Source organism: Trichechus manatus, unplaced genomic scaffold, assembly GCF_000243295.1.
Source record: "Trichechus manatus latirostris isolate Lorelei unplaced genomic scaffold, TriManLat1.0 scaffold00045, whole genome shotgun sequence".
NCBI lineage: Eukaryota > Metazoa > Chordata > Mammalia > Sirenia > Trichechidae > Trichechus > Trichechus manatus.
In genome coordinates, this window is record NW_004443981.1 from 17,860,871 (window position 1) to 17,885,449 (window position 24,579).

The 24,579-nt window shown below is 57.6% G+C and overlaps 1 protein-coding gene across 1 annotated transcript in view; it reads right to left on the minus strand.

Moving 5' to 3' along the window:
• AHNAK2 (AHNAK nucleoprotein 2) overlaps window positions 1-7,662 on the minus strand; it is a 19,969-nt gene extending 12,307 nt beyond the window's left edge. Inside the window, exons 1-5 of the mRNA XM_023731677.1 lie at window positions 7,633-7,662; window positions 6,693-6,843; window positions 6,127-6,311; window positions 882-6,029; window positions 5-452 (exon numbers count right to left, since the gene is read on the minus strand). Coding sequence (XP_023587445.1) covers window positions 5-452; window positions 882-6,029; window positions 6,127-6,311; window positions 6,693-6,843; window positions 7,633-7,647 — 5,947 coding nt within the window. The 5' untranslated portion in view covers window positions 7,648-7,662. The remainder of the gene's footprint in view (window positions 1-4; window positions 453-881; window positions 6,030-6,126; window positions 6,312-6,692; window positions 6,844-7,632) is intronic.
• Between the last annotated feature and the right edge of the window lie 16,917 nt (window positions 7,663-24,579).

Genomic DNA, 24,579 nt, shown 5'->3' on the forward strand with positions numbered 1-24,579 from the left:
GTGACACTGGGCATCTGGAACTTGGGCAGGTGACCTTTCAGACCACTTCCATCGGCCTGTCCCATGAGCTCTCCTTTGGACGGCTGGCCCTCAGGGAACTTAATGCCCACCTCGCCACCCTTCACTTCCACGTTGGCAGATGGGAGTTGAATGCTGAGGTCATCGATCTTGACTTCTCCCTCAATGGAGGGGAGGGACACGTCCACCTGTGTCTCTGGCAGAGACACATCCATGGAGGCCTCAGTGGACTTGCTTGGCACAGACACACCAAAGGATGGCATCTTGAAAGAGGGCATTTTGAATTTGCTATCCTTGGTCTTGACGTATTCCATCTTGACATCTTCCATTTTCACACCCTCCATGGAGATCCCGGGAGCTGGGGCATCCACCTCAACCTTAGGCAGGGACAAATCCACTTTGGGGAGGCTGATGTCCACCTTGGAGGCCTTCAGGTCCACCTTGGGCATCTTAATGTCAGTCGTCTGGACGTCAGGCAGGTGCCCTTTGGTTGTTACCCCTTCAGTTTTGTCCTTCAGCTCTCGAGCAGCCACCTCCACCTTTTGGATTGACATATCCAGCTCAGTTCCTGGTAGGGCAATATCAGCAGATGGCACTGGGATGCTCCCTTCAGCAGGTGCGATCTCTATTCCCAGTGAGGGCTGGGATGACTCGTCACCCATTTTGGGCTCTGGCAAGTCCACAGAGCTTCCCAAGTCCTTGCTCGGAGCTGAGACCCCAAAGGATGGCATCTTAAACTTGGGTATCTTGAACCTGCTGTCTTTGGTGGCCAAGTCTTTGTATCCCAGGGACATGTCCTTTTCTGGTGCCTGAATGTCCGCCTCCACACTGGGCACGGACACCTCCCCCTTGAGACCGTCCATGTCCATTTTGGGGCCCTCGATGTCCACATGGGGGGCCTTGAAGTCCACTTTTGGCAGCTTGATGTCGGGCGTCTGGAACTTGGGCTGGTCCCCTTTGAGTCTGGCTCCCACAGCCTGTCCTGCGAGGTCTCCCTCGGGCAGCTGGCGCTTGGGGAGCTTCACACCCACCTCACCACTCTTTCCTTCCTTGTCGGCAGATGTGAGGTGAATGCTGAGGTCACTGGTCTTGACTTCTGCCTCAGTGGAGGGGAGAGACACAACCACTTTTGTCTCTGGCAGAGACACGTCCACCGATGCTTCCATTGATTTGCTTGGCACAGACACACCAAAGGATGGCATCTTGAAAGAGGGCATTTTGAACTTGCCTTCCTTGGTCTTGATGTCCTTGTCTTCCATCTTGACGTCTCCTTCCACCTTCACCCCTTCCATGGAGATCCCGGGAACTGGGGCATCCATATCAACCTTGGGCAGTGACACGTCCACTTCCGGAAGGCTGATGTCCACCTTAGGGCCCTTCAGGTCCACCTTGGGCATCTTGATGTCAGGCGTCTGGACCTTGGGCAGCTGTCCTTTGATCCTTGCCCCTTCAGTTTTGTCCTTAATCTCTCCAGCAGCCACCTCCACCAATGGGAGGGACACGTCCAGCTCAGTCCCTGTTAGGGTGATGTCAGCAGATGGCATTGGGATGCTCCCCTCAGTGGGTGCGATCTCCACTCCCAGAGAGGGCAGGGAAGACTCCGCACCCACTTTGGGCACTGACAAGTCCAAAGGGATTCCTAAGTCTGTCCTTGGAGCCGACACCCCAAAGGACGGCATCTTGAACTTGGGCATCTTGAACTTGCTATCTTTGGTGGCCAAGTCTTTGTCTCCCAGGGACACATCACCCTCCACCTTGGCACCTGGTGCCTGGATGTCCACCTCCACAGTTGGCAGAGCCACTTGCACATTTGTGTTGTCCACCTCCCCCTTGAAACCTTTCATGTCCAATTTGGGCCCCTTCAGGTCCACTTTGGGGCCCTTGATGTGCACCTGAGGGGCCTTGAAGTCCACTTTGGGCACCTTGATGCTGGGTATCTGGAACTTGGGCAGGTGCCCTTTGAGTTCGTCTCCTATGGCCTGTCCTGCGAGTTCTCCCTGTGGCAGCTGGCCCTCAGGCAACTGTCCTTCAGGGAGCTTCACGCCCACTTCACCACCCTTCACTTCCACATCAGCGGAGGGGAGTTGAATGCTGAGGTCGCCAGTCTTGACTTCTCCCTTGGGGGAGGGGAGGGCCACATCCACCTGTGCCTCCTGCAGAGATACGTCCACCGATGCCTTAATTGATTTGCTTGGTGCAGACACACCAAAGGATGGCATCTTGAACTTGGGCATCTTGAACTTGCTATCTTTGACAACTGAGTCTTTGTGTCCCAGGGACATGTCACTCTCCACCTTGGTGTCTGGTGCCTGGATGTCCACCTCCACACTGGGCAGGGACACGTCCACATCAGGGGTGGCCACTTCCCTCTTAAGGGCTTTCAAGTCTTCTTTGGGGCCCTTCAGGTCCACTTTGGGTCCTTTGATGTCCACCTGAGGGGCTCTGAAGTCCACTTTGGGCACCGTGACACTGGGCATCTGGAACTTGGGCAGGTGACCTTTGAGACCACTTCCAACGGCCTGTCCCGTGAGCTCTCCTTTGGACAGCTGGCCCTCAGGGACTTTAATGCTCACCTCGCCACCCTTCACTTCCATGTCAGCAGATGGGAGTTGAATGCTGAGGTCACCAGTCTTGACTTCTTCTTTGGGGGAGGGGAGGGACACATCCACCTGTGCCTCTGGCAGAGACACATCCACTGAGGCCTCAGTGGACTTGCTTGGCACAGACACACCAAAGGATGGCATCTGGAAAGAGGGCATTTTGAACTTGCCTTCCTTGGTCTTGATGTTCTTGTCTTCCATCTTGACGTCTCCGTCCACCTTCACACCCTCCATGGAGATCCTGGGAGCCGGGGCACTCACCTCAACTTTGGGCAGGGACACGTCCACTTCAGGGAAGCTGATGTCCACCTTAGGGCCCTTCAGGTCCACCTTGGGCATCTTGATGTCAGGCATCTGGACCTTGGGCAGCTGTTCTTTGATCCTTGCCCCTTCAGTTTTATCCTTCAGTTCTCCAACAGTCACCTCCACCTCTGGGACGGACAAGTCCAGCTCAGCCCCTGGTTGGGTGATGTCAGCACGTGGCACTGGGATGCTCCCCTCAGCAGGTGTGATCTCTACTCCCAGGGAGGGCAGGGACGACTCCATACCCTCTTTGGGCCCTGGCAAGTCAACGGAGGATCCCAAGTCCTTCCTTGGAGCTGACACCCCAAAGGATGGCATCTTAAACTTGGGCATCTTGAACCTGCTGTCTTTGGTGGCCAAGTCTTTGTCTCCCAGGGACACGTCACCCTCCAGCTTGGCACCCAGTGCCTGGATGTCCACCTCCACACTTGGTAGAGCCACCTCCAAGTCTGTGTTGTCCACCTCCCCCTTGAAACCTTTCATGTCCAATTTGGGCCCCTTCAAGTCCACTTTGGGGCCCTTGGTGTCCACCTGAGGGGCTTTGAAGTCCACTTTGGGCATCTTGACGCTGGGTATCTGGAACTTGGGCAGGTGCCCTTTGAGTTCATCTCCCACAGCCTGTCCTGCAAGCTCTCCATGGGGCAGCTGGCCCTCTGGCAACAGTCCTTCAGGGAGCTTCATGCCCACTTCACCAACCTTCGCTTCCACGTCAGCAGAGGGGAGTTGAATGCTGAGGTCGCCAGTCTTGACTTCTCCCTTGGGGGAGGGGAGGGACACGTCCACTTGTGCCTCCTGTAGAGATCCGTCCACTGATGCCTCGATTGACTTGCTTGGCGCAGACACACCAAAGGATGGCATCTTGAACTTGGGCATCTTGAACTTGCTGTCTTTGACAACTGAGTCTTTATGTCCCAGGGTCACATCGCCCTCCACTTTGGTGCCTGGCACCTGGTTGTCCACCTCCATCCTTGGCAGGGACACATCCACATCAGGGGTGGCCACCTCCCCCTTAATTGCTTTCGTGTCCACTTCGGGGCCCTTAATATCCACCTGAGGGGCTTTAAAGTCCACTTTGGTCATCGTGACACTGGGCATCTGGAACTTGGGCAGGTGCCCTTTGAGATCACTTCCAACGGCCTGTCCCGTGAGCTCTCCTTTGGACAGCTGGCCCTCAGGGACTTTAACGCCCACCTCGCCACCCTTCTCTTCCACATCGGCAGATGGGAGTTGAATGCTGAGGTCACCAGTCTTGACTTCTCCCTCAGTGGAGGGGAGGGACACGTCCACCTGTGCCTCTGGCAGAGGCACGTCCACTGGTGCCTCAATGGCCTTGCTTGCAGGAGACGCGCCAAAAGATGGAATTTTGAAAGACGGCATTTTGAACTTGCTGTCCTTGGTCTTCATGTCCTTGTCTCTCAGCTTGACTTCTCCCTCCACCTTCACACCCTTCCCGGAGGACCTGGGAGCCGGAGAGTCCACTGAGACCTTGGGCAGTGACACCTCCACATCGGGGAGGCTGACATCCACTTTGATGCCCTTCAGGTCCACCTTTGGCATCTTGGTGCCTGGAATCTGAACCTTAGGCATGTTCTCCTTTAGCCCAGCTTCCTCCTCTTGGACCCTGGTGTCTCCCACTGACACCTCTCCTGTCATTTTTATGCTGATGGTCTCTCCTCTCATGTCCACTTCCTTTGCTGGCAGCTGTGCCTTCACTTCTGCAGCTTGGATGTTTCCCTCCAGGGAGGGCAGGGATGCTTCCACCCCAACCCTGGGCAAGGACACATCCACAGAGGATGCCTCTTCTTTGCTGGGAGCTGACACCCCAAAGGACGGCATCTTGAACTTGGGCATCTTGAACTTGCTGTCTTTGGTGACCACGTCCTTGTCTGCCAGGGACACATCTCCCTCCAGGCTCACACCATCTGCTCTGCCTCCTGGTAATTTTATGGATGTTTTTCGTTGTTGCTCGTCATGTTCGGGTTCTGTTTCTGTTTCGCTGGCTCTCGCTTGTGGCCTGGCTGTCCCAGCTATGACCTGGCTGCCTCTAGCTTCTTGTGGATGTTTTGCCCCAGGTGTTTTTGGTTCCTTGCTGGGTGACCATCCAAATGAGGGCATTTTGAACTTGGGCATTTTTAGCTTTCCCTCGATGCCCTCCACATCTTTTTCTTCAGCCCTGACTATTGCTCCAGCCTGCCCTGCTGTCTGCCTCTGTCTTCTCTGATCCCCGTGTTCTGGCAAGTCCTCCTGGGGTGCTCCAGCTCCCAGGCTCTCTGCTTCTCCTTCCACCTCCACCCTGGGCCCAGGCACCTCTCCAGAGAGCCTTCCTGGCTGCAGCCCCAGCTGGGGTTCGGAGATGGCTGTTTCTGCATCCAGTACTTTTTGTTTGGAGACCCCAAAGCAGGGTGTCTGCAAATGGGGGATGCGGACTCGTATTTCTGGTAGGCTACTCTGTGTGCCATTGGCCACGGTGGCATCTTGCAAAGACAGTTTGGCAATCCCGGCTTCTAGCTCCCGCACTGCGTCCCCTTTCTCCCCCCAGGCCTGCTCGGAGGCAGGGCCACCCCTGGGCCCCGTCTGCCCGGCCACTTCCTCCTGGGCTGTGTCCTCCTTGGTCTTCTTCTTTCTGCGTCTGGCTGCAGGGCCTGCAGCCTCTTCTGGCACTCCTTCCCCATAGCCGCTGGGCTCTGTGCTCAACAGGACACCTGTGTCCAAGAACTCTGCCTCCTCCAGGACCCCTGGAACGGGCCCCCCCTGGGCCCCTTTGCCTGGACGCCCTGAGCCCATCCAGAATCGCAGGCTCAGGAACTTCCTTGTGTGCTGGCCGCCCTGCAGCTCCTGCTCCTCCCCTGGGAGCTGGGCCTCTGTGTCTGTGCTTGTGGGGGACACATCTGGGGCGCCCCGCTCGTAGGCCTCTGAGGAGCTGTGTGACCGCCGGGGTCCCTGCCCGTACTTGGGCCGCATTGCTTGGAATTTTGGCCAGGAGAGCCTCTCCTTCTGGGGTCGCCTACCGCGCCCCTCCCTGGCCTTGGGAAGGAGACTGTCTTGGTCCCCACCTCCTTCCAGTATCTTTATGGGGCCCTCTGCGCACCCATCGGCAACCTCCTTGTCCTAAAAGACGGGAGAGACAGGTTGTGGGTGCTTGTACCTGAAGGTAGAGGCCTGGGCTGGGGACCCCATCCCAGCCCGGCCTCCAGGCTCGCCTTACCTGTTTCTCGAGGCCCTTTGGGCCATGTTGCGCATCACTGAGGGCCCCCTCCTCGTTCTCTCTGTCAGGAAGTTTCCGTTTGATTCCAAACTGAACCTTGTACGGCTCTGAGTACTGAAGGATTTTGAGAGCATCTTCGTATTTGATGTCGTCAAAGAATATGGTTGCACTGAGCAGCTGGTCCCCTGGACAAGGAGAGAGCTGCCTCAGGCCTCCTTCCCCCTCAGGCCCCCGTCCTCCTTGGGCCCCCGAACCCCTCAGGCCGCCATCCCCCTCGGGCCCCTAAACCCCGAGTCTCAGGCCGCTGAAAGGATACCAAAAAAAAGGAAGGGGTGTGTGAAAGAGAAGGGGAATTCCCCGTGTGGGCCAGCTCCATTTAACTTCTGGGCAACAAGGGAGCACAGGGTGGGAGGAGGTGACCCCATTTCACAGGTGAGAACACCAGGGTAGAGCAGGCAGGACCCCAGCCTGGAAGTGGCTCAGGGGAGGTTTGGTGTGTCCCCCATCCCCCTGCAGGTCTCCCTCCTGGGGGACGATGGGAACCTGAGGATGGGCAGGCACAGTACCTTCTCTCAAGCTGAAGAGCTTGGCAGCCGAGGACTCCTTCAACACTTGCTTGACAAAGATCCCCTGACTCCCACCGCCAGTGACACTGTAGCCGCTGGCCCCAACCTCCACCTCGGTCTTCAGCATCACCTCTGTCGCCCCCTGCATGGACTGGAGCAGAAGCACACAGTGTCCCCCACACCTCCCCCTGAGGACAGGGGCCCTGCCGTCTGACCTGTCACCCCGGCTGACACAGGCCCCTGGGTCCAGGCTTTGGGGTCACCAGCTGCAGGCAGTCTCGGGTGGGAGGTTGCTTCCTCTTGCCCCCGCCAGGCCTGAGGAGCAGCTTGACCACTGGCCAGGGGATTGATGCACACAGGAGACCAGAGCCTTCCTTCACTGCTCCTTATTCACTGTCCCCAATCGCACACTGGTGCCTGGTGCTGTACCCGACAGGATATGAACCTGAGGGTATGTGTGCCAACGGGGTGCACAGGGCGACCTCAGGATTCGGCAGAGGAGCTTTGGCGTCAGGCCGGGCACCAGGGAAATGGAGCGGCTGCCTGGGAGGTGGCAGCCTCGTCACTAGCCGTGCAGCAGGTCCTAGCACCTTGGGTGGCCACAGGTCCTGGGAACACCTCACCCCATAGTGCCATGGTGGGCACCAGTACCACGCCCACTGTGCAGACGAGGAAACAGGTCCACAATCCCAGATGCACCTTACCGGGTGTCCGGGCTCCGAACCTCTTGGCAGGAATACTGGGGGGAGAGGGATCTTGGGGAAAGCCAGACCGCCATCCTCCTGGGTCCCTATCTCTGGCCTGACAAGGGTGCCTAACATCCTTCCCCAGGGCGCCCTCTGCCAGCTTCCCGGGCCCTTCCCCTCCCCCTGCTCCACCAGCCCCTGTGGGTGGAGGCTTGTGGGCGCTCCTCCCTGACGCCCAGTTCTCCCACACCCACCTCTGGACGACTCATACTGGAAAAAGTCCGAGAGTCTCCCGAGTCCCGCTTCCACCAAGATCTCCGTCTCCCTGAGGAGCCTTGCCTGCGCGGGGCACCTTCCTGCAGCCATAGACATCCAGAGTCACCCACCTGCCCAGCACGGGCCAGAGCCCCCAGCTGAGAGGGTCCCAGAGCTGCCGCAGGCCGCCATGTGCAGAGGGAGCTGGGCCCTCCCACCCAGGAAAGGCAACTCGCAGCCCTTGAGCTTCCTAGTGGGTCCCAGCTCCCACACCCTCCGGTAAACCTCACCACAACTGCGGTCTTGCACGGAGGGAGGTGAGAAAGAAATTCAAACCATACAAAAACAAATCCTTTAGTAACCACGCCTCCCCAATCCCTTCCCCCAGCCTGCTCTCCAGAGGCAGGTGTGTGTGTCACGTGTGGGTGTGTGTATAGGCACCTGTTTGTCAGCCACACCCACCACCCTTGCTGTGCTTCTGCCACTGCCCCCCACACAACAGTGTGAGGTCTGTTCCCCGGCAGCGCATGCTCACAAGCCACAGGGTGGCTCCACCTCCATCGGCTCTTGGCAGCTGAGGAGGGGGGACAGGTCGGGGAAGCAGAGGAGTCAGGTGGTCAAATGGGCAGAGCTGTGGCCCAGTGGGCAGCGGGGCAGGGCAGGGTGGCCGCACAGATACACGTGTGAGTTGCCTATGCAGGGTGATGCTGGAGGCAGCGTGGCCACCTGTGGCTCCACACCTGGGTTTTCCCACAGCCGGTGGGTCTCTGTCCAGCAGGCTTACCTGGAGTCCGAAGCCGGCGCCTTCAGCTGCACATTCATAGACAGGTGAGGATCCCTGTGGCTGTGGCCGAATGCTCTCATCCATGGGCCCTTCAGTCACCTGGCAGAAAGGGAGAATCTGGTTACCTGGGCCCAGGAACAGATTTGGGCAGGGGAGGGGGAGGGCGTGCATCACCCCAGGGCTCACTTACAGAGTGGTCCTCTTCAGTTTCTGCATCTGGTTCCTCCGGCTGCAGCTGCCGGCCCGACACTGCAGAGAGAGAGGCTGAGTTAGTGGAGGCAGGCAGGTGGGTGGCCCAAGTGTTGGACTTGGAGTAGGGACCCATGGAGGTGGTGTGGCTACTCTGGACAGGTGAGAGATGTTAAAGTACACCTCAGTCAATGGAAGAACATACCACATTCACAAATTGGAAGACTCGATGCTGTTAAGAGGTCGCATTTCCCCAAATCGACCTAGCGATTTAATGCAGTACCAATAAAAATACCAGCAGCCCTTTTTGTAGAAATTGACAAGCTAATTTAAATTTTACATAAAAAGGCAAAAGAGCTAGATTAATGAAAACAATTTAGAAAAAGCAGAAGAAAACTGGAGGACTTCACTACCTGATTTCAAGACTTACTGCAAAACTACAGTAATCCAGACAGTGTGGTATAAACATCTAAATCAACGGAGCAGAAATAGAGAGTCCAGAACAGACCCATACTTATATGGTCAATTGATTTTTGACAAAGCAGCCAAGTTATTTCAGTAGGAAAAGAATAGTCTTTTCAACAAATGGTGCCGGAATAACTGAATATTTATTTAGAAAAATGAAACCTGGACTCCTACCTCACACCACACATAAAAATTAACTCAGATAAATCAGAGAGCTAAATATAAAACCTAAAACTATAAAACTTCTAGAAGAAAGTGCAGGAGAAAGCCTTGCCATTTTGGGGGAGACAAAGATTTCTTAGATAGGGTTCAAAACATATGAATCATAACAGAAATACTAATAGATTAGATTTCATCATAATTTAAAACTTCTTGTCTTGAAAGACACTGTTAAGAAAATGAAAAGGCAATACATATATCTGACAAAGGACTTGTATCCGGAGGAAGTACAGTGACAATGTTCCTTGGAAGGAAGGATGGCGAGACTTCGTCTCACCTACTTTGGACATATTATCAAGAGGGACCAGTCCCTGGAGAAGGACATCATGCTTGGTAAAGTAGAGGGTCAGCGAAAAAGAAGAAGACTTTCAATGAGATGGACTGACACAGTGGCCACAACAATGGGCTCAAAATTAGCAACAATTATAAAGATGGAGCAGGACCAGGCAGTGTTTCATTCTGTTGTACATAGGGAACCAACTTGATGGCACCTAACAACGACAATCCAGAACTCTAAAACTCAACAGAAGAAGACGAAAAACTCAATTAAAAATGGGCAAAGATTTGAAGAGACACTGCAGAAAAGAATATGTAGAAAAGGCCAATAAGCACAAAATAAGATGGTCAACATCATTAGTCATCAGGAAATGCAAATTAAAACTACACTGAAATACCAGAATACCACTGAAATACCAGAATGACTTCAGTTAAAAAGACTGACAACGACAATTGTGGATTAGAATGTGGAATAACTAGAACTTTCTCACACTGCTGGTGGAAAGAGAAAACAGTACAACCATTTCAGAAAACAGTTGGGCAGTTTCTTAGAAAGGTACACTTATACTTACCATACCACCTAGAAATTCTACTCTTACGTGTTTACTCAGGAGAAATGAAAACACAAAGACACTAGTATTCACAGAAACTTTATAATTACTAATATCCAAAGCCTGAAAACAACTCAAATGCCCATCAACATATGAATCCATAAACAAATTGTGGCACACCCATACAGTGGAATACCACTCAGCAGTGAAAAAGGACGATCAACAATATGGATGAATCTCAAAAGCATCATGCTCAGTAAGAGTCCAGATCCAAAAAGAGTCTATAATGTGTGCTTCCATTTTTATGAAGTTCAAGAAAAGACAGATCTAATCTGTAAAGACAAAAAGCAGATCAGTGTCTACCTAGAGCAGGGATGGAGAATTATGTGCAAAGGGGCACAAGGGAACTTTCTGGAATGATGTAATGTTCTATGTCTTGCTTGTGGTTGGTAGTTACATGGGTGTATACGTTTGTCAAAACTCAATTAACTATACACTTAAAACAAGTGCATTTTATTACATGTTAATTATATCTCGGTAAAGACCTGACAATCTGCTCCCCTAAAGATTACAGCCTAGGAAACACTATGGGGCAGCTCTACTCTGTCCTATAGGGTTGCTATGAGTCAGAATCGACTCGACAGCAGACAACAATAATAAAGTTGATTTTAAAAATTAAAATAAAACTTGTAGGATGCAACAAAAGCCATGCTTAGAAGTAAAATTATAACATTAAATAGAAGAAATACTAAGAATCAGTGTTCTAAGAATTCATCTCAAAAAGTTAAAAAAAAAAAAAGCCCAGCAAATTAAAACAAACAATAAAAAAGATAGATGGAAAGCCTTAACAAAGATAAAACCAGAAGTTTGTTTTCTTTGTTTGACAGGTAAAAACCCTACAATACAGAGAAACAAGAAAGTCAAAAGTTGGCTCTCTGAAAAGACTAATAAGATTGACAAATCCCTGGGAAAAAAAGAGAAGACACAATTTATCAATATTAGGACTGGAAAAAAGGCCATCACTTTCTTTGAAAAAGCAACTTACAAAAATGGACAGAAGAAAAAATGGAAAATCTGGATAGTCCTATAGCTGTTAATGAAATAAGAACAAGTGAGCAAAAATTTCACTACAAAGAAAATTCCATACCCAGTTAGTTTCACCAGTGATTGCTCCAGGCATTCAAGGGAGAAACAACACTAATCGTTACAAACATTTCTAGCACGTAGGAAAAGCGAGACCTCTTCTCATCTCACGTTATGTGTCCAACATAACAAAAAGAAAGAAAGAAAAAGATGATAAAGAAAAATTACAGACTGATTTCTCTCTCAAACAGAGATGCAAAAATCCTAAGCAATTTATTAGCTAACCAAATCAGTAATATCTAAAAAGTATGAGATGTCATAACAGAGTTGGATTTATTCCAGGAAAATGTTTGGTTTAACAATGAAAAATCAATCCCACATTAGAAGAATAAAAGATAAAAACAATACCATTATCTTAAATTCTGCGAAGGCATTTGATAAAATTCAACAACCTTTCCTGGTTTAAAAAAAATGTACAATAAAAGGGAACTTCCTCAATCTTGCTAAAGGGTATCAAAACAAAACAAAACGAAAAACCTGTAGCAAACGTCGTGCTGAATGGTGAAATATTGAAAGTTCTCCCCCTGAGATGAGGTACGAAGTCGGATGTTGGCTGTCATCAATCCCAAGTATAATCATACGTTTATCTCGTGGAAATTGACACAAGCTGATTGTAAAATGTATGTGGAAACGCGAAGGATGAGGACCAGCAAAGATAATCCTGAAGAACAAAGCTGGAGGACTTACATTACCAGATATCAAGACCTATTGTACGACTACAGTACTTAAGACGGTGTGGTATTGCATGGATAGAAGTCTAGACCCATGGAACAGAACAGAGATTCCAGAAACATGTGGAAGTAGAGGTCGATATGGATATAGAAATGGATGATCTTTTCAATAAATGGTGCTGGGTCCACTGAGTATCCATACGGAAAGATATTAATCTTCACCCCTACCTCAACCACAGACAAAATTTATTTCATGTGGGTTGCAGATCCAAAGTTGAAGGTTTAACAATAAAGCTTCCAGATAATAAGTAGAAACGACCTCGGGGTAGGGAAAAAGTTCTTAAACAGGACACAAAATACCCTCGCCATACAGGAAATGACTGATTCATCGGTCTGTGTAAGAACTTCTGTTCATCAAAAGACACCACTCAGGGAGTGAAAGGTGAAGGCACACACGGGGCAAAGACGTTTGCCATTTATCAAGCAAGGATTCCCACCCAGAATACATAAAGAGTTCTTACAAATCAGAAGAAAAAGACAGACAACCCAATACAAAAATGGGCCAAAAAAAGAGAAGGTGACTCACGACAGGGGACATCCAACTGGCCAGAAAACACGGCATCCTTAGTCATCAGGGAAATGTCAATTAAAGCCACGATGATGGGGTGCCTCTGCACTCCCATGAGAACACTGAAATGAAGAAGGCTGACATGCCAGTGGCGGAAGGGAGCGGTGAGCTGGTGTAGTCACTTTGGAAAACTGTTGGTCATCTACAAAATCTTAACATAGCCTCCTCTCTGGCCCAGCAGCTCCATACCCGGGTAGATACCCAACAGAAAGGCGCATGGACATGCCCCAAAAGACATGCACAAGGATGTCTATCTCGGCACCATCTCCTGTAGCCAGAAACCAGAAAGACTCAAGTCCACCAAAGTAGAACAACAAAAATAAATGGTGGTACATGCGTCCAGTGGAATATTAGATGGCAGTGCACATGAGTGAAGTGCTCTTGTGCGCAGTGTGGATGAATTTCAACAAGAGGCGGGAGCTCTTCCATGTTCACACTGAGGCACATCCCAGCTAGTGTGAGGAGGCAGAGTCCCAGGTGCCTCTGGGGAGTGGGGTAGAGCAGGTGGAGCAGGGCCTCCTGGGGCTGGTGAGGTTCTACTCTCAGTGGGACACTGGTTCCACTTCGTGAAAATGCATCAAGCTCGACGCTTAGGATTTGTACACTTTTTCAATAAAAAATTTTTTTTAAGTTCTACATAAAATCAAAAAGAGGGAGTTACCAATTTTGCACCAATAAATTTGAAAATGTAGACGAATTGGACGTATTCGTAAAAAGCCCTCTACCAAAACTGCTCAAGAAGAAATAGAAAATCTAAATAGTTCTTTAATGAGTTAAAAACCTTATTTAAAACCTTCCCACAAACAAAACTCCAAGCCCAAACTCTTGTGAATTGCGTTAAATATTTAAAGAAAAAACAACACTAATCTTACGTAAACTTCAGCCTGGGCTCTAGGGACACCCTCCTGTGTTGGCCGCCTCCTTCCCCGCCCCCACCCTGCCCTGCTAGGGGGACAGAGGACTCCCCACCTGGGGCTGGGGCCGGCCCCTGGGAGCAGGGGCAGGAGGAGCATGCGGAGCCCAGAACCACCGCCCTCTGCTCCCCTGGAGCCTCCCTGAGTCAGAGCCCGCAGTGAGGCAGCTCCACGGCAGGAGGGCGTGTCCCCAGGAGCGAGCCCACAGTCCCAGACAGCTAAGAGAAAGAAGGGACCCCTCAGGACCCCTGGGAGGGCAGGGGGCACCGGCAGGAAGCTGGGAGAGTAGGCCAGTGGAGACCTGCCTAGCCCAAAGAAGCCACATCTCCAAATCTGCTCCTGGGGAACCCATGGGTGTAGAGGGCAGGGGTGAGGAGGGTGTTGACAGCTCGAGACCAGGGGCATGCCCTGCAGGGGGGGCCCTGGAGCAGGTGCAGGGTGGGCTGGACACACGTGACCCTGTTCCATCCTCACTCACCCTCTCCAGCAGCAGCTGTCCTCCCTCCCACCTGGAGGTGAAGACACGGAGGGTCTGCAGTGGGTGACCAGCACACCACACGGCTGGGGAGATGCCAACTGTGTGTGAAGCTCTGGGCTCCTCTGCCTCCCCTAAACCAGACCCCCAGGCTGGAGGGAGGCAGCCAGCTGCACTGACAGGAAGGAGGAAAGCCTGACCGCTAGGACCGCGTCCCTGGAAGGGCCAGGAGAGTCCCTCAGCTCCTCCCTGCCAGGCCCCATGTCCTGTCATCCGGGCCTGACCTGGCCCCTCCTCCCAGACCGGCTTTGAGAGCAGCCCAGCCCTGGGCACCATCCCCCAGCACACGTCCAACAATGACCTGGCTGTTGACAGAGGATGTGGAGGTGGCACACGGAGGTGGCCGAGCAGGTTGGCTTGGGCCCGCCCAGGCCTCTCCTGCAGCCTGCCCAAATGCCCTTCCTTGGTGGCTCAGGGCCCTGCTGTGGTGCAAATGGACACCCCAGGAGGGACCCCGGGAGGGACCCTGGGAGGAACCCCAGTTCAGCCACCTACGCTCCAGGTTGAGCTAGTTTCAGGGTGGGGGCCTGGGGAACATGGATGAGTGGGTTCTGAGGGGCTGGGGGAGGAGGTGGAGCTGAGGAGGTTTGATGCTGACCCGGGGGACAGGGTGGAGGGAGGCAGGGTGGGAGGGCAGAAAGAGGGCTTTCAGTCCAGGATATCCCCCTCACACACTCTTAGGGTCCAAGGTGAGGACTCTCCTGCCATCAGTCAAGAAGTGACTCTTGGAGTGTCCAGGGTACAGCCAGCCAGTAGGGAGGGGGCTCAAGTATCCATCCAATCTGGCCACCTCGGCCCAGCTCTGGCTTCCAGGGGGGCAGATGTGGTGGCACCTTTGTCCTCAGGGACGTGTGGAATGTGGGGCCCAGCAGTACAACGGCAGGGAGGAGGTTTGCAGAGGGGACATAGGGGGGTCTCAGTTCAGATGGTCTGAGAGGCCCGTCCTGGGCGGGCAGCATTGCTCTCTCAGGTTTGCAGATGAGCATGTGTGTGTGTGTGTGTGTGTGTGTGTGTGTGCACTCTAGGGGGGCGTGTGGACATAAGCGTGTGTGCTTGTGCACGGAGGGGGATGTGTGTGTGTGTGTGTGTGTGTGTGTACTGGTGCACAGAAAGTGCACACGTGTGTGCCCGTGCAGAGGGATGTGTGTGCGTGTGTGTGTGGATGTCCCTCCACCCACCGGTGGACAGTCCTGGGAGGACCGTGGCGGGGAATGGGCGGAGGCAGGGTCACGCGGCTGTGGGGACACCGCCCTCCCTCGGGCCCAGAGCCTGGTGCCCACGCGGGACACATGCGCACACAAGCACACACATACGCCCAGGCTCGCCCCACCCTGGAGCTTCACGAGGAGAGTGCTGGGCCCCGGCTGGCTGTCACAAGATCTTCACGCTTTCCACAACAACACCCGAGGGCCAGCCACCCTACCCCTCCTGATTTCTCTCAAGATAATTCTCACGGGATGGGATGGGCTCTGGGATGGGATGGGCAGAGCCCGGCTCCTGGCCTCCGCCCCTGAGGCTCCAGGTGGCCTGGGGTCACGAGGGGGCACCAGCTTTGAGCCTAGGTGCGGGGGGCGGGGGGTGCTCCCTCCTCCCCTGCCAGCTGAGCAGAGCCCACGAGGGTTCACATATCTTCCCCGCAGCACCCTCCGGAGGGCCACCCACCCCCGCCATGCACAGCCCTGCTCCCCTCATCCACATCTGGGCCCTTTCCTGCCTGTGTCCTCTGTGGAACTCACTCCCAGACCGAGCCTGGCCACAGCCCGGCCCCCAGAACAGCTTGTTGAGTGAGTACTCGGCCCCCCAGCACCCGCACACAGTAGGCGCACAGTAAATGCTGGTGCAGGGGGTGGAGGGAGGGAGCTGGGAGCTGGCCGGACGGCTGGAAAGGAGGCCCGATGGGGCAGTGGGGCCAGCTCATCTCATTCCACGCTCAGGGAAACTGAGGCAAGGCAGGCCCACCAACCTACCAACTGAAAGGGGCTCAGCCACGGAGAGGAGCAGCCCCCGCACTCTCGTCCCCCGAGACGGGACCAGCCTACCCGAGCCTGTTTCTCTGTCTCTGGGAGGACAGGCTGGCACCCATGTGTCCAGGACAGTGACCCATGGCAGAGCGGCCCTGTCGCCCAGCCCCCAAAGCCCACCTCTGGCCCCTCCAGGGAAGCAGGCCTGGGTAGGGCCTCTGTCTCAGGATCCCCATCTACCCAACCATTTGATGACCCCTCCCCAGGCCACGTGGGCACCCTTGGGGATCTGCGTGCCCTGGGCTGAACACGACCCTGCTGTTACTGTGGGGTCAACCTCACCCTAGGACCCAGGCTCCTTCCACACCAGGGACACTCTCTCCACCTGTCTGAGGATGGGGCAGCCTGAGAGTCCTGGCCACACCTCGGACACCCGGCACTCAGCCTCACAGTGTGGGGCCTTCCCCTGTGTCCCAGGAAAAAGGGTCTGAGACAGCCCCTCCCCGACACCCCTGCCCAGCCCAGCTGACCCTGTCACCTGCGGATGCCCCACCCCCAGCTGGAACAACTGACACGCCCCCTCCAGCACAGGACACCCAGCTGGTTGACAAGCAGGGCAGGGAGCTGCCCACCCCTCTCTGCCCGAGCCACCACGTGTACTGGCCCCACTGCTGCTGACCCAGCCCCCACAGACCTGCTGGGGAAGGTGGGCAGGCATCCCCAGGAGGGTCTGGGAGGGGCCAGGGTGTAGGACCAGGCACAGAAGGGCGCACAGCCGCTTACCAAGTGACGTTCTCCCAGTGACTTGCCCAGAAGTGAAAATCTCGGGCTTCTGCAGCCTCCTGCAGGCCCCTCCCTGGCACCCCTCTCTCCAGCCCCTCCCCCCATTGTCCCTCCCTCCGGCTACTCCTCAGCGGGCTCAGAGCCCAGCCCAGCCCGCCCTGCCCGCCCTGCCCGCCCTGCCTGCGGAGGGAGTGGGCGGGTCCCCTTCCAGGCCCAGGAAGCAGGCCAGGCCCCTGCCACTCAGCTTCGTGGAGCTGGGCAGCCCTCAGCCCCCAGACTGCCCCTTAGGCCAAGCAGCTGACTGCAAGAGGAAACGCCCGCCCCCAGGACGTCTGAGTCACTGTGGCCTGGCCCAGTATGGACAAACAGACGGGAGACCACACTTCCCTGGGCCTCAGTTTCCCTGTGGGTGCCGGGGCAGAGTCCCCGAGCTGCCCCCGAAGGGGTGTGCAAGGAAAGGAAGTGCAGCCCAAGAGCAGGAGGCCCCCCAGGGACCCCTGAGATGAGAACAGAGACAGGCTCCAGGGGTGCCTGTGGCCACCAGCCACCCAGGACTTCAGGGGGACATGGCCCCTGAGCTCTGCTGAGGAACCGCCCAGGCACAGCAAGCCCACTGCAGGGCCCAGGTGGTGGGCTGTGTCCACCAGGAGCCAGGCTGCGACTGCGGGGAGCCTCACCCCAGCTGCCCCTCTCAACCTCTCTGCCCAAACTCTGCAGCCCCCACCCCTCACGGCTCCAGGGCATCAGATGAGCTGCGTGTGGGAGGGGCTCTGGGACCAGCATTTTTAATAAGCACCCCCTCAAGTCAAGTGGTGGCCAAGAAACACACACCCCGAGTCGGGCGACCCCAAGCCCCCCGCTCCCCAGAGCACGGGCTGCCTGGCCTGCACCCTCCCTGTGGCCCCCCAGGACCTCGCTCCAGCCCCATCATGATCCCCACGCCCCTGTCCCGGGAGGGGCAGGCAGGTCTGGTTGGTGGGCAGGCAGGTCCGGGCAGGGCCTCTCCAGCAGCGCTATCTGCAGATCTCCTGCCGGGATCCCAGCCGCCTCTCCCTGCGCCCACAGCTGGGCGGGGTGGGCACTGCGGCCCTGGAGCAGGCCTGAGCAGGCCCAAGCCGCTGAGGGCCCGGCCCAGGGTTCCAGGGCAGCGGGGCTCCAGGCACAGCCACGGGGTCTCAGGGAGGTCAGTGGCCCACCGCCACCCCTGCTGTCAGGCCAGGGTCAGTGAGGCAGCTGCAGGGACAGGGGCTTCTCGGGTGCGCTGGTGGCAGAGGCATCCAGGCTATGTGGGGATCGGCTAGAGGAGGGGGCCTCCATAGGTAGCTGAGGTGGGGGCAGGCAGTACCCTGGCAGGGGTGGGAGTCCCAGCCCCAGCCGTCCCTGGTCCCTGCCTTCCTGACCTCCCAAACCAAAAAAAAAAAAAAATGTTGCCACCAAGTGGATTCCGACTCCTGGCAACCCCATATCACAGAGTAGGACTGCTCCATAGGATTTTGTTGTCTGTCATCTGCGCCGAGGAGCCCCTGGGTGGTGCAAACGGTTAAGTGCTCAACTGCTAGCCACCGGGTTGGAGGTTCAAACCCACCCAGAGGCTCCTTGGGAGACAGGCCCAGCCATCTGCTTCCAGAAGGTCACAGTTCTTCTCTACACACATGCGGTCACCAGGAGTCAGAGTCCGCTCCACGGCACCAAACAGAAGCAGATCAACAGGCCTTTCCTGATGGCGCCCGTGGGTGGGTTCCAACCGCCACCCTTTAGGTTAGTAGTGGAGTGCAAACCATTTTCGACACCCAGGGACCATTTCCTGGTCTGCCACCTCCCTAAAAAGTGCTGATGTTAAAACTTAACGGTCACAAATGTGGAAAACAACTCTATTACCAGGACTGGATGGGGGCCAGGCCCGCTGGAAGCCCTCACCCACACCCAGGGCGGCCACACCCAGACAGACGGAGCTGTTTACACCTGACACCACCAGCCTGTAACCCCCCCCCCCAGGCTGGCGGCTGACTCAGCCTAGGCCCAGCACTCCAGAATGCAATGGGGGGCTGGAAGGGGCGGGGCCGTGGGCGGAGTCTCGGAGTCCCGGGGGTCATGGGCGGAGTCTCGGGCAGGGACAATAATGCTGACCTCCGCCCTATTCTCTCCGGAGAGGTACTCCATCCCAAACCAGTCAAGCGGGCACCCCCCCCACCACCCACCTTTGTGTGCAGCTCACCACCATTGCCCGGACCGTTGGCAGGTACCCTGTCTCAGGGCAGCTGCAGGGAGCCTGCCTTCCCACTGCATAGCCAGCCAGGTCCCCCCGCACAAGTCCCTCCCAGACCCCCACCGCTGGTGTCCCCGGCCTGCCCAGGGCCCCCTCCACCCCTGGCCTCACTGCTCACCTCTGCTCCCCGAGCAGGTCCACTGTGCCCCCACGCAGCCCCTTCTGCCTCGACACTCTCCAGCTGGGACCCTAGACTCTCTCCCCTGCCCATGCCCCTGAAGCACCCCCCCAGCAGCAGTGGGGACGGTGGTCAGGGTGACCATCCCACCGGCTCCTGGCCAGTCAGTGGGAGCTAGAGGGCGATGCACACGGGTAGGGGTCTCTCCAGGTGGGAAGGAAAGGGTCAGGGTGCCGAGGGACTCTGGCTCACGACCACTATGACCTAGGAGGGGGAGGAGCTGGGCTGGTGTCCACTGCCACAGGGGACCCACCTGATGGACACCTGGCTTCAGGCTCAGTGGGAGGGCAGGTGCAGGGCATCCAGAGGGAGGGGCAGTGGGGCAGGGCCAGGAGCCTGAGGCCAGAGGCTGGAGGCCATGGGGCCTTGGGCACACCTGTTCCCTCTGGGCTTAGGATCCAGCACCGCGGATCCTGAGAACCAGGCGGTCGCCTGCCACATGGGGCAGTGGCAGCCCGCTCTGCCTGGACCCAGGCCCTGCTGGGAGTCCCATGGGAACTCGGGGTGGAGCGGAGCTGTGGCAGCCGGGCTGTGGGAGGAGACAGTGAATCAGCTGGGGCTGAGTGAGGCTGAGGCTGCGCATTCCTGGGGGTTGTGTCACAGAGGGGCTGCAGTGCTCGTGCTACTGCAGCAGGGCCAGGCAGGAGGGGGCCGTGTGAGTGGGGACCCGCCCTGGGGGGCCATCCTCTGCCCTGACTACAGAGGGGGCCGGCACAAAGATCCAGGTCCCTCGGAGACCACAGACAGAGCATCATCTGACCCCCCGCGAGGCAGGCCCCTAACAAAGGGGCCTTGACTCGGTCGGGTGGGCTGAGTTACCGGGCCTTCCCGCCCGCCCTCTGGGGCCGCAGTGCTGGGTGGCCAGCCCAGTGTCCAGCGGGGCTGGCTCAGCTCGGGACTGGGCCTTCTCCACTCAGTGTGACTCCGCGTGTGGAGAGGGAGGCCCAGTGAGGCCCCCCAGGAGTTCTGGCTCCTACCGTCCGGGCCCCCCTGACCAAGCCTTTCTGAGCCTCGACCATCCTCTCTGAGATGGACACAGCCCTGTTCGGTGTCCAAGACCCCTTCCAAGACCCCGGCCCCAGCCCGTCAGCCTCTGCTTTGCAGGCTCTGAGCCCAGTCCCCACCTAAAATTCCACCATCACCCCCAGGGACTGGTGTGCTACAGGGAGTCCCCCAAGAGCTCCCTAGGGGAGGGGCCCCAACACAGCCCCCCGACACACACTGGGGTCACCAAGGCCTCCTCTGGTCACGGGCGGGCCACGAGCTGGTCCAGGAACCCAGCAGCGCGTGGGCGGGGCGGAGTCCGTAAATATTTCTGCAGCATCTGGGGGAGACGTGCTGCCCGCCCCAGCCCTGCCAGGCTTCTGGGCACAGCTCCATGTTTCCATTTTAGCAAATGCTTCTGACCACTGAATATTTATCCCAGCAGGCAGCCTTTGGCTCCTGGCTGGCCTGTGGCTTCCCAAAAAAGAAAAAAGGGAACCTAGACACAGAGGGGGTGGATGGGGTTCACGGAGGACACCGCCACCCAGACCCCCCAGCAGAGAGGGTGGATGCCCTTACAGCAGGGCGGGGGGCCAGGGGAGCATGGCCAGGGCTTACTGTGCATCCACATGGGAGGCCCCCTGGGCTCACCGACCTGCCGTCCTTCAGTCGCCACCCCCACCCCAACAGGCCAGGGCAGCTCCCCAGACCCAGCCTCATCCTTTCCCTCCGAGGCTGCCCTAAGACCCTGGGCTCCTGGCGCCCTCAGAACACAGCCCCCTCTCAACAGCCCAGCCCTGCCTCTTCTCCAGACCCCCAGAAGCTCCTGGTCTCTGTCTGGCAGGTCTTCCTCCCCAAGCCCCCCTGGCCTGGGATGCCTCCCTGAGTCCTCCGTTCACCCCAGGCCCCCTGACCCTAGCAATTAGCACCCACCTCACGCGTGCCGGGTGTGTAACCCCCTGGAGTCCCAGGATCCCCGGAGACACAGACAGAGAGATGAGAAGGTGGACACCCACACCTCACATTAACCGGAGTGCAGGGCCTGCCCCTGCCCCCTGCCCCCACCAGGCGGAGAACCAGGCTGGGAGAGCTCAGCTTTTCACTCCTGCAGTAGGCAGCAGAGACCCCCAGAGTGCTAGAGAACCACCCCCGCCTGGTCCTACATGGCCCAGGGAAGCCAACCCCGGCCTGAATCTGGCACACAGAGGCCCTTGGCAAGGAGGGGGCATAGGAGGAGGGATGCAGGAGGGTGGGAGGTTGGGGGGAGTTCGGGATGGGCCCAGCAATCTGGGGGGCTTCCTAGAAGAGGCAACTCCCAGCCCGGCCCAGGACGGAAGGCTCAGTGAGGCGGAGAAAAGGGAAGAAGGGAGTCCTGGGGGGCACTCTAGCTGGAGGCCCAGCCAGCTCTGAGCCTCCTGCTGGGCTCTCCCAGCCCCTACTCCAGGCTCTGCCCAGGGTAGGGCAGAGCCTTACCTGGCTGCACCAGGGGGCACAGCCTGAGGCTTCAGGCAGGAGCCATCCAGGCCGCAGCCAGCCCTCCCTCTCCAGGCTGCTTAGCCTCAGTTTCCCCACAAAGGAAAGAGCTGGGGGTATTATCGGGAACACAGGCCCCACAGCTTGGCTTCTGAGAAAACATCTCATTAATGGGAAAGGCATTCCCTGGGGATTCTGGGCCCAGGCTGGCTTCTCCCGCCTCCCCGCCCGTGCCCATCCTTGCCACAGACACTCCCAGGCTGGAGGGGGGCACCTGAGCTGTCCCCAGAGCCAGCACCCAGGTCCCCCGCCTGGTGGGCAGGGCCAGGCAAAGCCAGCACATCACCGTTCAGTGTGGCCTCATCCCTCAGGCCCCTGTGGAGTCCACAGAGGCCCAGCTAGGTGCAGGGCTCTGCCCCTTCTGCTCTGAGCCTGTGTCCCTGTCTGCAAAGTGAGGACCTGACCCCCCCAGCATAGGTGATTGCAGGGAGAGTAGTCAGGGGGTGACAGCTGGGGTGCCGGCACTTGTCCCACCCACTCCCCATTACGAAGCTCTAGTTTTCTGCCCTGGTCACTCCATCCACAGACGCCAGCTCCAGACCCCACGGCTCCTAGAAGCCCCAAGGTGCCTGTCCTGCCAGGCCCACACAGACAGGGGGCGTCTCAGAGGCTGCCCCCACATCACACTGTCCTTGAGAAATGCCCCAGAAATAGGGCGGTCCCACTGCCTAGAAGCAGCACCAGACTCTCCCCTCATGGGGCATCACCACTGCACTTGGAGCCTCCCCTCACCTGGGACCTCTCTCCCCTGGGACCTCCCTCCCCTGGCCCCTCCCTCCCCTGGCACCTCCCTGTACCCCGTGAGGGCTTCGGGGGGTGGGGGGTAGGGAGGCTCAGGCCAAGCCAGGATTTGCAGGTGCAGGTCAGGGCCAGGGCCCAGGACCCAGCTCTGCCCCTGGGAAGGAGCCGGGCCTCCCCGGAGACAGGAGCATCGGGTGTGAAACCCAGCACCCATCAGGGTGGCGCAGCTGGTGTACTAACGAAAGTCAGGAGGCCTGGGTGTCGGCCCTGCACCTGAGTAGCCCCCTTCCCAAAGGGGCCTCCTGCGGACCGGCAGGAAGGTTGGGGGCAGAGGGTGTGGCGAGTGAAGGACCAGGGCTGGTCGGCTTAAGCCCGCCTGCCCGGAGCTGGGCGGATCCCAGCGTCTGGACCATTGGGTGTTCCCAATACAGCCACCAGGGGGCAGCCTCCACACACAGACTCTCTGGTAGACGATGGCTCGCTCTCACTGGGCCTGGGGCCCTGACAGGATCGGGAAGCTTGGGGGGCGTTGTGGACCTGGCATGGCTGGCACAGGAGGGTGGGTTTGGATGAGGGTGGGGAGGGCCTACCCATGCCTGCCCTCTAGGAGAGGACTATGGCTGGCAAAGGCCTGAGCTGGAATCCTGTACCCTTGTCAGAGTGCCCATTCCTGGGCCCCAGCCTGTGAAGGTGGGGGAGGGCCTGCCCGGGGTTTCTGATGCTGCAGGTCACCTACCAAAGCCACCCTCAGGAGCCACTGGTCTTGCTCCTTAAGAGAAGCTGGCCTTGCAGGCTGGATGAGAGGGGGGGCTTCCCTGCTGGCTGGGAGGTGCAGCCAGCACAGGCCTCCTCGGAGGCAGGAAGGTGGCACATGGTCCCGCAACCCTGCGTCGTGGGGTCACTGGGCAGCCCCGGGAGGAGGAGGCCGGTGTGTAAGGAGCACCATGCCCCGTGTCACCACCTTCTCCTGCGATGCCACCATGGGTCCCACTGTGACATGGGCCAGGGCAGTCACAGGGAAGGAGGTGGGGTCCACTGAACACTAGGACCATCGTTCTCCTGCTGGCTTCTGGGGCTCCCATCTGGGTGGGGGAGGCCCAAGCAGGAGGGACACGGGGACCCTGGGAACGTCCTGCCCTGGCAGCCCCATCAGAACAAGCCCCCCACGCTGCCTTGGTGCTCACCAGACAACTGGGCGACAGAAGGGGCCGTGGGAGATCCAGCCTCCACCCGCATCATTGGGAGTGGGGTCCCGGCCTGCACCAATGCAGCACAGCCCCTCCACAGCCGGCTGCTGGCCAGGTGCCCTGGGTGTGGCCAGGCTGCCGCAGTACTGACCCACGACCGGAGGGAGTGCCCCTGCCCCTCCCCACCCACCCTCCCGGATGCTGAGACACACAGGCCCCGGAACCAGACCCCACTGCAGGGACAGATGGGCAGACAGACCAATAAAGTGCACCAGGCACCCACACTGTGGCCAGAGGCTCAGAGGGAAGGGTACTGACCGTTCCTGAGGGTTACCCCATGTGCAGCACCTGCCCTGCCTTGCCCAGCACCAGACGGCCCTGTAGACTGATCTCTGACCCACTCCGACCCCTACCAAGCCCTTGAAAGCCCATGGCCCTGCCACAGCCACCACGGCGCCGCGTGACCCAGCCACATCGCAGCCACACCAGGGACCCAGACCCAGCCCAGTCTGGCGGCCCCCAACCAAGGCCAACTGCCCTAACGCCCATCCAGCCAGGCTGCTCTCTCCCAAAACGGGTGAGAGAGTGGGCCAGGGGGCCTGTCCCCAGTGTTCTGGTGGCGCACAGTCCCACGCCCCACGCAGACACACGGCCCTGCTCAGGGGCACAGCAGCACCTTCCCAGGCAGCCGCCTCGGGACAAGACAACGTCCCGGAGGGTTCCAGCCGGGGGACAGATAGGGACAGGGAGCGGCAGAGACAGGGGCGGGGAGCAGAGTGAGTGATGGAGTCAGAGACCTGGGAGACAGAGAGAGACAGAGAGAGGGGACGGAGACAAGCGAGAAATCAGGTGCAGGAGGGGAGACCCGCGAGCAGAGAGCCGGCGGGCGGGTCCTGAGCACCCACCGCCCGCGCCGCAGCCTGTCCGCACTGCGCCCC